This window comes from Ornithorhynchus anatinus, chromosome 9, assembly GCF_004115215.2.
Source record: "Ornithorhynchus anatinus isolate Pmale09 chromosome 9, mOrnAna1.pri.v4, whole genome shotgun sequence".
NCBI classification, from domain to species: domain Eukaryota; kingdom Metazoa; phylum Chordata; class Mammalia; order Monotremata; family Ornithorhynchidae; genus Ornithorhynchus; species Ornithorhynchus anatinus.
The window spans coordinates 20,446,709-20,459,714 of record NC_041736.1 but is presented as its reverse complement, the minus strand read 5'-3'; the positions used below and the strand labels follow the sequence as shown (position 1 = coordinate 20,459,714).

General features: G+C 40.2%; 1 protein-coding gene across 3 annotated transcripts in view; it reads right to left on the bottom strand.

Moving 5' to 3' along the window:
- Positions 1 to 13,006, bottom strand: part of AGPS (alkylglycerone phosphate synthase) — a 103,214-nt gene that overhangs the window by 44,935 nt on the left and 45,273 nt on the right. For all 3 annotated transcript variants that reach the window (XM_039913181.1, XM_029071686.2, XM_039913182.1), the window contains 2 exons: positions 11,956 to 12,083; positions 2,393 to 2,444 (listed from right to left, as the gene is read on the bottom strand). In XM_039913181.1, the coding sequence (XP_039769115.1) occupies positions 2,393 to 2,444; positions 11,956 to 12,083 (180 nt within the window). The remainder of the gene's footprint in view (positions 1 to 2,392; positions 2,445 to 11,955; positions 12,084 to 13,006) is intronic.

Genomic DNA, 13,006 nt, shown 5'->3' with positions numbered 1-13,006 from the left:
GCTTGTGTAACGCACCGACCTCTGGTTACGAGAATGCAACTGGAGAGAAGAGTGCTCTTTAGAGTCCAGCCGCCGGCCCCTGAAACAGGAAAACTCCTGGTATGTGCTACCAGGGCTTCAAAACTGTTCTCCCCACAGTTCCTCTCAGAGAAATGTGCTCTTCATAAACTACTGGGTGGCTTGACCCCAACCCCGGCAAGGTGGTCTGCCTTTGTGAAAATCATAAAGACCACCTGAAGGCAAAAACTTTTTCCACACTTCTAAACCCTAACTTAACAGTTCATAATGCAATTTTTTTTGGTGTGTCAATTTTATCAATTGGACACCTGATTCTCATATTTGGGCAAATATGCAGGAGGGATCTGATTTACTTCTCTAATTGGATATAACACTTAGGGGTAAAATGTTCATCTCCATAAGCAGAGATTTACATGCAAGACTCCCATTAACACTAATGGCAGCTGGGCCCATAAATTCCCACATATTGAGTTGAAATGATATGCCTCGACGCCTAACTTATTATGAAAGAGCTGCCGACATTTGAGTGGGTCAAGCTATAGTATTTGCTGGAGCATATTAACTGTTATCTTTTACTTATTCTTAAATTAATGTTGCCTATCAAATTAATTGCCTTCCAAACTCATCTACCCTATTGTGTGGTGTCATTTATAGCCGAATGAATTCCACGGTACCACATTCCAATAATCTGAGTATGTGCCACAGGCTATTAGTTTATGAAGCATGTGTCCAAAAAACTACACCCCGATAACAATCTTCAGGTTTGATTCTGATCCTGACATTCAGAAAAATCTAACAAGTAGTCATTTGAATCTCTGCTAAAGAATCTGAATCCCAAGATATAAAAGGAGGGTTTTTAACCAAAAAGAATAATCGCTCCTATCTTTTTCTTCCTCTTCCCCCACCCATTACCTAGTGGGAGAAAAAGGTCATCACAGTCTGGCTGGGTCCCAAAAAAAAGGATAATGTGGAAGGAAGTTTCTTCCCCTCTGTACTTAAAACTTATTACAGGAATTGTGGTATTTGGAAAGTGCTTACTGTGTGCCAAGAAGGCCTGTGTTAAGCGTTGAGGTAGATACAAGATAATCAGCTTCCACATAGGGGTCACAGTCAAAGTAGGAGGGAGAATGCATCTCTATTTGCAGATAAGGGAACTGAAGCCCAGAGAAGTGAAGTGACTTGCCCAAGGTCACACAGCAAGTCATTGGCAGAGCCGGAATTAGAACCCATGTCCTGTGACTCTCGGGTCCCGGCCTTTTCCACTAAGCCATGCTGTTTCTTCAGGTTTATACAGCACTTTCTGTAACTCCAGCTGGAGCCCAGAAGCCAGTTGTCATTTTCAATGCAATATGGCTTTAGACTAATACTGAAGAATTTCAATAACAGCCATTCACTTATCATGACCAAGTTAAAGTTAGTGAAAAGTCATACGAATTCCAAACCCAAAGCTTTCAAGCAGGGCATCTGTAACATAGTGCTGATGACATGATTTAGGGGCTAAATGGGTAACTTTCTTGTTTATATCATGCTGGACAGGTAATACATTTGGGTTATTGAAAAGGTTGTTTTTGAGTTAATTTTCTTGGAAGTAACAATTCTATCAAAACTTCTAGTGTCAGAATGCATAAGAATTCATATTGAATGCCAAGGCAATATCTAAACTTGTAAAATATGAATAACCATAAGCATCAAGGAGTTCTGGAACCTTGAGTGCCAACTAAACTACAGAGGAAAATTTTTAAACTTCATACACTTAAGAGCAACCTTGCAATTCAGCAGCTTACATTTTTTATGTCCTGGAATGTCCTACTGCATTTCTATACAGTTTTACAATATTTATATAAAATATCAATTTTACAGCTAATGATCACATCATTTTTAACTTGTCTGGAACTACATTGCTAACCCTGAACCAATGAACATAAAAACGAATAACATTTCTGATTAATTTTTGCAGCAAATTCAACTAAATTATTTCTCAAACTATGATGTACATAACTCCTTTACAACTTCAGAAAATAAAAGTTGCCTGAATATGACTTAAAGAGAGCATATAATTTGTAAAACTCTACTCTCTTCAGTCTAAGGGTGTATGAAACAACAATCTAGTTTTTCTCCCAAAATACCACAAAATTAAGTTTGTCAAGATGTTTCAAAAACCTTAAGTGTCAGAACACAATAAAGTGTGCCTTCCTCTGCACTGTAACCTCCGAGGGCAGGTAACATTTGTATTGGTTCTGTATTAAACGCAGTGCGTTGCACCCCATAAGCATTTAAGAAATTATTTCACTTATTCTTATCCAACAAGGATTTGGGAGGCATAAAGAGAAAATATTAAATCATGCAAACATTTTGTAAAGCTGTGTTTTCTTACCAAACTGAAATTGCACATTGTCCATTAGGCGGATAGAAGCTGGAGCACATCTCTGCATGGAAAAAAAATTGGTTAATTTAAAACTACTGAGCAGCTGAACAAAGCCAGAGAGACAGAGCATCGGTTCTAATTGAAAACTTGTCTGACCATGGGAAGCAAGCCCATGGCAGGATTCCCAAGAACATACAACTAAGCATACTCTTCCCTGTGGCACGTAATTTATCTATTTACATTAATGTCTGTCTCCCTCTCTAGACTGTGCTATCATTGTGAGCAGGGAATGTGCTTGATGTTATATTATACTCTCCCAAGAGCTTAGTACAGTGCTTTGCACACAGTAAGCACTCAATAAATACGATTATTAATAATAATAACTCTATTCAAATATTAGTTCGGAGGAATTTTAACTTTTAAGGAGGACAAAGAGCATCTGAGAAGGCTTCATGTAGTTCTTTAGTGTGATTTCCCCCCCTCCCAAAGTCATGGTTTGTCTTTTGGTAAAGACTGAACAACTGACACATTAACCATTCATTCTTTCATAGATCCAGAGGGTAATGGCTTTAAACAAACTATGGCTGGCCGATACCAAATTGGCCTGCACCCAAATAAATACTTTTAATAATGACTGAAATTTGAACCACCCACTACATCATTTCAAGAAGGCATTTTTCATTTATCAGCACTTAATACCAGTAAGTGTAAGAAAGGTGGGAGAAGGCTTTGTATGGGATAGAGGATTTTTTGAACTCATCTGCAAGGCTCATTTAACATTATGAGCTGTAGTCATGAGAGGGAGAACTTTTTGGTGTGTTTCAACCCTTCAACCACTTTTCAGTAAGAAAAAGTTCTCTCGTAACCATGAGAGTTCTGACATACTTCAAAGCAGTACCTATGCAAAGGGTAATAAGCTTATGGCACATACTCTAGATGGATAAGAATGCATGGTTATTCTTTAAAATGCTTTAAAGGCATCTTCACTAACCGCTACGCGCTGTATAAATAACCTTACAATATTTCAGTGAGGCACAATCCCTTGTGATTGCAATGCATAATTAAGGAGACAAGGTGCTTTCAATTATGTAATGCAAAATATACCCCATCACTTAAGTTCAAAAAAAAACAAAAAAAAAAACCAATTGTAGTATTTGTTAAGTGCCACACGTTATACTAAAAGCACTGGGGTAGATACAGTACAATCAGATCAGTCGGTCTCTGTCCCAAATGCAGCTGACAGTTTAAGAGGAAGGGTGAACAGGCATTTGATCCCTATTTTACAGATGAGGAAACAGAGGCACAGAGAAGTTACGTGACTTTTCCAAGATCACAAAGTAGGCAAACGGCAGAGGTTGGGTGAGAAACCAGGTCTTCTGACTCCCAGCTCTGAGCTCTTTCCACTAGGCTATGCTGATTCTCTCCCCAGAGTTCTGGTTTGGTTACTGAGGAAATTCTGCAATCTTCCTCTGTTGCTAATGTGACTCTCTGATACGTTAATATGGAATGTTTGGTATTAAGAGTACATTTAAATGGATTATCCACATTAAACACACAAATTAAGATGGTGCCAAAATGCTTAGATAATTTAAATGGCTTAACTGATACTTGTTTAAATATTTGTTTAGCTATTATGTGCCAGACAATGTACTTAAGCTCTGGGATAGATATAAACTAATTAGTACCCATCCCACATGGGGCTCAGAGCCTTAATCCCCATTTTACAGATGAGATAACTGAGGCCCAGAAGTGAAGCAACTTCCCCAAGGTCACACAGCAGACAAGTGGCAGAGCCAGGATTAGAACTCAGGTCCTCTGACTTGCAGGCCCGTGGCTCTTTTCACTACACCATGCTGCTTCTCCTTTTGGATTCTTAACAATTTAACTGCATTATCTGCATTATCAGTTAAAAGCAAAGCATTTATCTCCTGAAAATGTTTATAACTTCAGGTAGCAATATTCAATATGAAGCTGGATAAAGTTGCCAACATAAGATAAGGCAGGAGGCATTGGGATTCAGAACCTAATTTGGCTTTCAAATTGAACACAAACCATCTAAGGGAGGCCTACTTTTCTTCATCTAGAATAAGTTAAATTTGGAAATTCTAGCCACCAAAATTAAAAACAAAATGAAGAACACAAAAACCCAGCCAGAAAATTACAAAAATACTTCTTCAACAATGGACTGAGAGTTCTGCTCTTTCTAAATTTCTTATACCTTTGCACCTTTTCTCACAACTCATCGAATGTCACCCCACTGTTTCTCTTGGTCCAACAATGAAGACATCGTGTATTCAAGTAGCCCCTTGGGCACAAGACAATGGAAGAAAGCTTTGGGTATTTACTGAAACACTTCTACACAACATTCCCTTGTCCTATTTGTTTTTTCCTGTGTGGCTCTCCAAAATTTTCATTCCCCAGTCTACAGGTGGGACCACTAGCTGCAGTTTCAGTTGCCTGTTAGTAGTTTAATATGAACAAGCAACGAAAAATTATTTTAGGTAAGAACGATGTGCAAAAGTTCTAATTTCAATCTCTCGGGCTTCAAAACCAGCAAGGACGGGATGTGCTCTACAGGTAGGTTAGGCAAAGGAATCCTAGCAGCATCGACCAGCAGAGGTCATTTGCACTTGCTTTAAGTGACCTCCGCTGGTATTTTTGGAATGCACCCTAAAAGGGAATCTTACTCTGCTCCCATTTCAAAAGAATTCTACTAAATCCACTCTGGTGGTGAGAAGGGATTCAGAACTGGGCCTTCGGATAAGATCACTCAAACCACAACTTGGGTAGGGTGATGCCGGTGAAATATTAATAATTGTGGTATTTGTTAAGCGCTGGGGATGTGCCAAGCACTGTACTAAGCGATGGGGTAAGATCAAAAATAATGAGGTCAGACACATTCCTTGTCCCACATGGGACTCACAGTCTAAGTAGGAGGGAGAACGGGTATTGTCCTCAAGTGGCAAGTGAGGACACTAAGGCACAGAGAAGTTTAGTAACTCGCTCAGAGTTACACAGGAGGCAAGTGGAGGAGCCGTGAGTAGAATCTAAGTCTCCCGACTCCAGGGCCTGTGCTCTTTCCACAAGGCCCCACAGTTTATTACTGTTTAGAGGAATGCCCTTTAAACAGCCTAGTTGGCTGGTTAATGGCAATTTCTGTACTGAATAGATATGTTTATTACTACTGTCTTTACAAATTTTATTGCCCTCATTCCTTATAAAGAAGATAAGCCATAAAGATAGAATAAATCCCACAAATGACATCAGTAGTTCTGTTTTTCATGTCCATTATCTTGGCAAAGAGATAATTAGTCTTTGAACTGAAAAGGTTAGGCTCTTCAAAGGATAAATCAAATATTATGTTCAGGGCAAACCAGAATCCCTGAGCCATACCCAGAAATAGCATCTTCTCATCATTGTGCTGAATCAGAGATTTCAGCTGCTCAGCTAATGCTTCAAAAATTTCTTTTGGACAGGGCTACTGAATGCGGAGCAAAGATAATGAATGATATAACTGAATTGTCTGAATGTTTAGAATGCAGGTTACTAAGGGCAGAGGTGTAGTCTGCATGGATTGAAGGATATCAGACCTGAGCAAAAGGCCAATGCTGATCCCTGCAAATCACTAGAGCACTGCAGACTGCTGTGTGTCAATACATCACGTTTACTGTCCTCAGCCCAAAAATCAATCTATCATCATCATCATCATCATCAATGGTGTTTATTGAGGGTTTTACTGTATGCAAAACACTGTATTAAGCACTTGGGAGTGTATAGCAGGGTTGAGTGCTTACTGAGTGCAGAAAACTGTACTAAGCACTTGGGAGAGTACAGAGATGGTAGACACATGCCCTGCCCACAACAAGCTCACGGTCTAGAAGGGAAGACATACATTACTACAAATAATTTACAGAAATGTATATAAGTGCTGTGGGGCTGAGGTGGTAGTGAATGCCCATTTCACAGAGGGAAAGTCGAACCCAGTTAGCTGGTATCCACCCCAGCACTTAGTATGGTGCCTGCTAGTGTATAGTAAGGCTTAACAAATATCATTGAGGGCAGGGGGCGGGGGTGCCTTTGAAAAATTTTACTCATTTTTGCAAAGTACCCTGCCATCAGAAGAAAAGTTAGTGGTTTCATGTCTACTCCGTGGTACTCTCACAAGCGTCTACTATGGTGCTCTGCACAGAGTAAGCACTCAGTATATAGCATTGATTATAAATCCATTACCATCCTAAGTAAATCTAGAGAGGACTGTATTTAGGATCAGAGCTAATCACAATAATCCTCCTCCGCCCAATATTCCTTTTTTCCAGCACACAAAGCAATGGTAAATTGAGAAAGGCCATTTTCTCAAATTGCATTCCGTAAGATGACAGATTCCTCCTCAGAATATTCAACTACTGATCACATCTACTTCTTCCATCAACTGACAAAAAAATGTGAATATCAGCAAACCCAGTTTTTTGTAATTGATTAGAAGAAAGCATCAACTTAGAATTCAAAAACTGAATGCAACTCAGTGAAACTGGACTGTAAGTTCATTGTGGGCAGGGGATATGTCTGTTACACTGTTGTACTGTACTCTCCCAAGCGCTCAGTACAGTCTCTACACACAGTAAGTGCTCAATAAATATAACTGACTGAACTCATCTTAAGATCAAAAGGCCCCCGGTGGGGGGGGGGGGGGGGGGGGACAAACTGCAATTGCACAATGGGAAACCAACAGCTTGTGCCGCAGATAATTCTTCAGAAGAATCTAGAGGTGTAATACAAACTTGCCCAAGCTGTTCAAAAGCCATTCATGAGTTGTTACTCAAATACATTAGTCTAAGAAGAGAGAATCAGAGTTGATGGTGAGCAATTGACTGTGCTGTATTTACAAATGAAGCAGCAGATTTGGAAGGAAAATGAAAGAATTGCACATGTCATCACACACAGCTCAGCTAGATATAAATCCCTAGAAGGCCAATTGGGTACGTAAAATGGCCTGGGAAGAACCATTCATCTAAATGGTGAAGAAATCCAAGAAGGGGAATGCTTCATCTATCTTGGCCAGAAAACAAACAAGGCCAATATAGTTGATGGTGAGTAAAGAAGGAAGAGGAAAGCTTTACATCGTCACTGTCGGGAGTCAAACGGCCCATTAAGAAGAAAAGTGAACTTTCTGACCCTGCTGCGATCAATGATACATGGATCTCAAGATCGATCGCCGCAGGCACTAAAAAGAAAATGTAAGTAACGCAAAGACCAACTGAGGGACGTGGGCAAAACCCACATTGAGAACATTTTCCAAACTTACAAATTAGGACTCCTACAGGTGTCCTGTAGGACACCAAATAAAAAGATGACAGAATATTCAGCTTGCCGACAGGGCAATGGGAACTTGTCCTGCTTATAACATTAGCTCTCAGAAAGGAGTAAAATACCAGAACACGTGAGAATGTGCCGACTTGATTCTTGGACAAAATATTTTGCTGCAATAAATGAAGCAACCTAGGGATAGGATAAAATATTTTAGTATTTGTTAAGCACTTTCTATGTGCCTCGAGCACTGATCTAAGTACTGCGGCAGAATTAAGTTAACCAGGATGGACCGAATCCCTGTTCTATAGGGGACTCACGATCTAGATGAGTGGGGAGAACGCTTATTGAATCCCCATTTTACAAATCAGAAAACTGGGGCACACACAAGAGACTTGCCCAAGGTCACACGGTGGGCAGACGGCAGTGCTGGGATTAGAATGGCGGTCCTCTGACTCCCAGGCCTGTGTTCTTTCCATCATGCCACGCTGCTCCTCTTATTGAGCACTTACCGTGTGCACAACACTGTTAAACACTTGGGAGAGTGTACTACAATAGAGTTGGTAGATGTGCTCCTGCCCTCAGGCTTACAGTCTACAGCGGGACCCCAACGCTGAAATAAATTACAGATAGGGGAAATAGTGCAGTGTAAGGATATATACATACATGCTTAAGGGATACAGAGCTGAGTGCCCAGTGGATGTCTTCCAGATTGACGCTCTAACTTCTCCCACTTTGTTTTTCTCCCAGGTGGTGGATTCTCAGAAGCCCTGCTCTACAGCAGGAAGGCCTTGGTGCATCTGAGAAACAACTGTCTCGTGGGCGACAAGCAGCCGGGACTGAGGTATACGCTGTAGGCCTGGCAGGTGAGCGTACAGAACAGAAGCATACACAGCCCCAGCCTGAAACGAGGCTGGAGCCCAGGAATCTCTCGGATTCAAGCACAGAAGGACAACAATCTTACCCCAGAGTCAACAGGTAGACCCCAGCCAGAGTCCACTACTCAACCCCACCATATTGTCATGGAATAGCAGGTTGCTCTACCAGGGAACACCCCCCTCACCCCCGCCCCTGCTCAAATGAGACATCCCATCCCATCCCCTGGCAATCGCTCCATCAATGGGATTTATTGAGCACTGGAGTACACAATCCCTGCCCTCAGGATCTTACAATCTAGCGCAATAGGTGTTGTTAAGTGAACACTGACAAATGGAATAGAGAGAATTTAAATCTATCAAAAATTAATTTTCTGGAAGGGAGAATCTTTACAGAAGAGCTTAAAAGACTTCCTGCTGTACATCTATCACATTTTGTCCAGCACGTTTCAGAAGAAAGGTGATATGTAAGCGAGAAAAGTATCTCTGGTTTGGAAGGAACAATGCTGCTTATTTTCAAGCACGGCCAAGAAAAGGAGGATTAATTACAACCCAAAGTATCAAGCAAAATGAGTAAAGGAAAACGTTATGAGGCTTTCCTACACCTAGATCTCATTCATCTAAACAATATATCCGTAAAATAATTAAATTAGAATAAAATTATAGAGGTAGAGCAAGAGGAGAGAGAAAGAACAGGGGAGATAGATGAATATATTTGCCAGGAAACAAGATAAGACCTCGTGCGGACTTCAGCTTTATAACACTCTACCAACTTTTATGATCCATGATTTTTCAACGTACTCAAAGCACACATTCACAGGGGCTCAGTCAACTTACTTCATGTCTGTGACAGTTTGTCAATCTATAAAATGGAATACTGGGAGTTACTGGCAAGGAAGATACTTGAGTATTACAATAGGAGACACGTAAATATGTACTAATAACATCTCGGGGGAAAAAAAAACAGTATGTCAAAAGATTCAGAGAAAAATTAAACAAAGAAACCCCAGGACAAGTGACCATCTACAATGGAGATTCTTGAATCTGAAAGAAGCGCTTGCGTTCATGCAGTTTTGAAAGTCAACTTTACACAAGTTGAGCTAGATTTGGGGCAACACACTGACGAGATTTAGGCTGCTGGACGTATTCGGACAGTCTGGACCCCAATTCTACTAGGTTTGGATTGAGATGGAAGAGTGGATTCTAGAGATTTTACAAAGTTAGAATCAACAGGATTTTGTGATATATTCACAAAGAGATGAGTAGAGGATAATGACGAGGACCTGATTTCAGCACTCTTCATTCTCAAGGAAGTGATATGCAAATGAATTACAGACAGGAGGAAGTAATAAGGTACATAAGACATGTACAAAATTACAACTTTGACATTCTAGACAAATGCTTTTTCAAATGCCCAGGACTCTTAGCTTACTAGCTACCACTTCGAAAGCTATTCTTTTATTCACAGTGATTGGTATCATCTTGGTCTTGCTAAGTGCCACCACCTCACGTCTTTTGGAAGCATCTTTAGTGTCTCTCAATTGAGGGCTCTTGAACCACTGACCTCATTGCTTTTCTTTTCTTCACCCATTCGCTTTATTCAAAATCGTCTCCTAAGAGCATCACGATGCAGTCACCATCCTGAGATTTCGCACCAAGTTTTGCCCGAACCAAGTGGCACTGCTCATCTCAGTGTTTGTGTGGCCATTTGGACTCGCCAATTCACACAACCCCCTGAATCTTCTGGTCACGTGACCCCTAGCTACATCTCATTAAAAATGTTGTCACCTTCAATCAATGGTAATTTTGAGTGCTTACTGTGTACAGAGCACTGTACTAAGTGCCTGTGAGAGAACAACAGCTTTGGTAGGTACAATCCCTGCCCACTCGAAGCTTACAGACTGCAGAATAATGGTCTTCCTTCCAAATGATTCCAAAATTGTCTTGGAAACTGAAAGTTGATCTAGTTTTTACGTGCCCTTGACAGAGAAATTTCTTGATCACAATTTTAATAACCTACTACAGTAGGACTGCAAGGAGCAAACAGATACATGTATTCTCCCCCGGGGCTTAGTACAATGCTTTGCACACAGTAGGACCTGAAAAAATACGACTCCAACTGAACATTTATGGGAATTGTGTGCGCTGGGCACACCTCAATATTTTGGAACCACCTATTGCTAATCCAGTCAAACTCATCCTGATTTCGTGTTCTAATTCTGGCTCTGCCACTTGTCCGCTGTGACCTTGGGCAAATCACTTAACTTTGGTGTGCCTCATTTCCTTCGTCTGCAAAATGGGAATTAGGGCTACGAGTCCTACATGGGACAGGGACTGTGTCCAACCTGATTAACGAGAACTACCCCAGCACTAAGTTTGGTGCCTGGCACATAGTAAGCGCTAAACAAATACCATTTAAAAAACACAAAATAATACAAAATACATAAACACAGAAATTAAAACAGTGTGGGGAAGTGATCTAAAACTGCCGGCATCTTCAGGCATTAAGTAGCTGTGGTTAATTGGGTGGATGGACTTCTGTTCAAACAGGATGACACGAAAATACAATTTCATGGAAAATGGTAAATGGAAAATAGGTCCCATTTGCCCATTTGCCCTAATGCTTTTGAGTTCTACCACAATGAATTAAGTTAGAAACTACTAAAATATTAAAATCAAATCTTCCCAAATACTACCTGGCCGATATGAGAAATATTATTCAGGCCAATGAGATGCATTCAATTTCTATAAAATGTTATTCAACTTCCATTGTGTGTATTTCACTTTCCAGCCTATACTTTATAATTATAATATTTAACAGCTGTCAGAGCTAGAAAGTCCTTGAAAAGCCTGGTCTTGAGCCCAAATCCAGAGTGTGGTTTCACTCAAAAACATAACGGGAGTCTATAAATCTTGGGCCCTCCAGAATTCATCCATTTTACAATTCCCTCAATGGCTATCATCCTTAATCAGTCTCTGAAATGACTTGCTGGGGACAACTGAATACTATTTTCATTGTTCAACAGGCACTATGCACTAGAATATTATATTTCAAAAATACCTTCTAAATAAATAACATGTCATTTTAAGAAACCAGAGAAGAGTACAAATATCTTAACCAAGCAAAATTTAGCACCCTTTAAATCCCAGTGCTTTGTGTAATGACACAGAGAACAGCATATTTACTGAAATGCTAGACTGGTTAATCGACAATTGAAATGAACTAACATACGGCCTTAATCAAATATTCTAGAATATATTCAGTAAAACACAAAGGCCGAATATAAAAGACAACTCAGTAGGATGAGACCTATTGGAATCCTGAGCATTTGTTGTACTTCAAAAACATGAATGGCACAAAATAACCTGCAAAAAAGAGAGGATTAATTTTACCTGCTTTGCGATTTCTCTTAAACAGGCTACTCCTTGCTCAAAATTTGGAAATGCTACTGAGCCATACTTTTGGTATGCAGGGACTGGTCTGATTTTTATTGTAACTTCTGTAACTACTCCAAGGGTTCCTGTAAAAGAAGAGGGGAGAAAAATTCAACCCTTCACAATGCCACTTTTTTTATCTTCATTTAAAAAAGGATTACTTCACTTCAGAAAAGAGGAATTTTTAAATGGGGTTCCTTGGAAAAATAACTTCCACAATTCCTAATTGTTTTAGAGCAAGTTGCAATAAATTAATGGGGATACCATTATATCAAAGTACTAGAATATTTTATGATCTCTTTGTAAACACCCTTTCTCCGAGAACCTCAAAATGTTTTCTGAATATTCCGTTCATAATGACCAATTTCCAGAACTGTCATGAACAGATAGAAATGGAAAGAAAACCAAGAGGCTGGATTCAATTTTTTCTGGACTACCATATTTTTCCCTATACTTCTTGGGTGTACTTCAATGAAAAGTTATATTTTGCCTTAAAGATACCTCTCATTTTCCTGTTTAACCCAATGTAGCATATGGGAAAGACCCAGCTCTTCTTCCTTGCCTTTATTTTTTACACAGCATTTATCGAGCACCTGAAGCAGTGTGGTCTGTTGGAAAAAGCATGGGCCTGGGAGTCAATGTACCTGGGTTCTAAACCCAGCTCTGCCACTTGTCTGCTGTCTGCCTTTGGGCAAATTGCTTTAACTTCTCCGTAAAATGGGGATTAAATCCTACTCCGACTGTGGACCCCATGTGGGAAAGGGATTGTGTCCAACCTGATTATCTTATATCTATGGCAGCAGCTTAGTACAGTTCTTGGCAGAAAGTGCTTAAAAGTACCATAAAAAAATGCACAGGAATTGAAATTACATCTCCCTCGGGAGGCTTTTCCCTACTAATTTCTTATCTCCTCATCCTACATGCCCTCACTGTCACTGCAGAGGAGCAGCATGGCGCCACGGCTAGAGCACGGGTCTGGGTTCCAATCCCAGCTCTGCCACTTATCTGC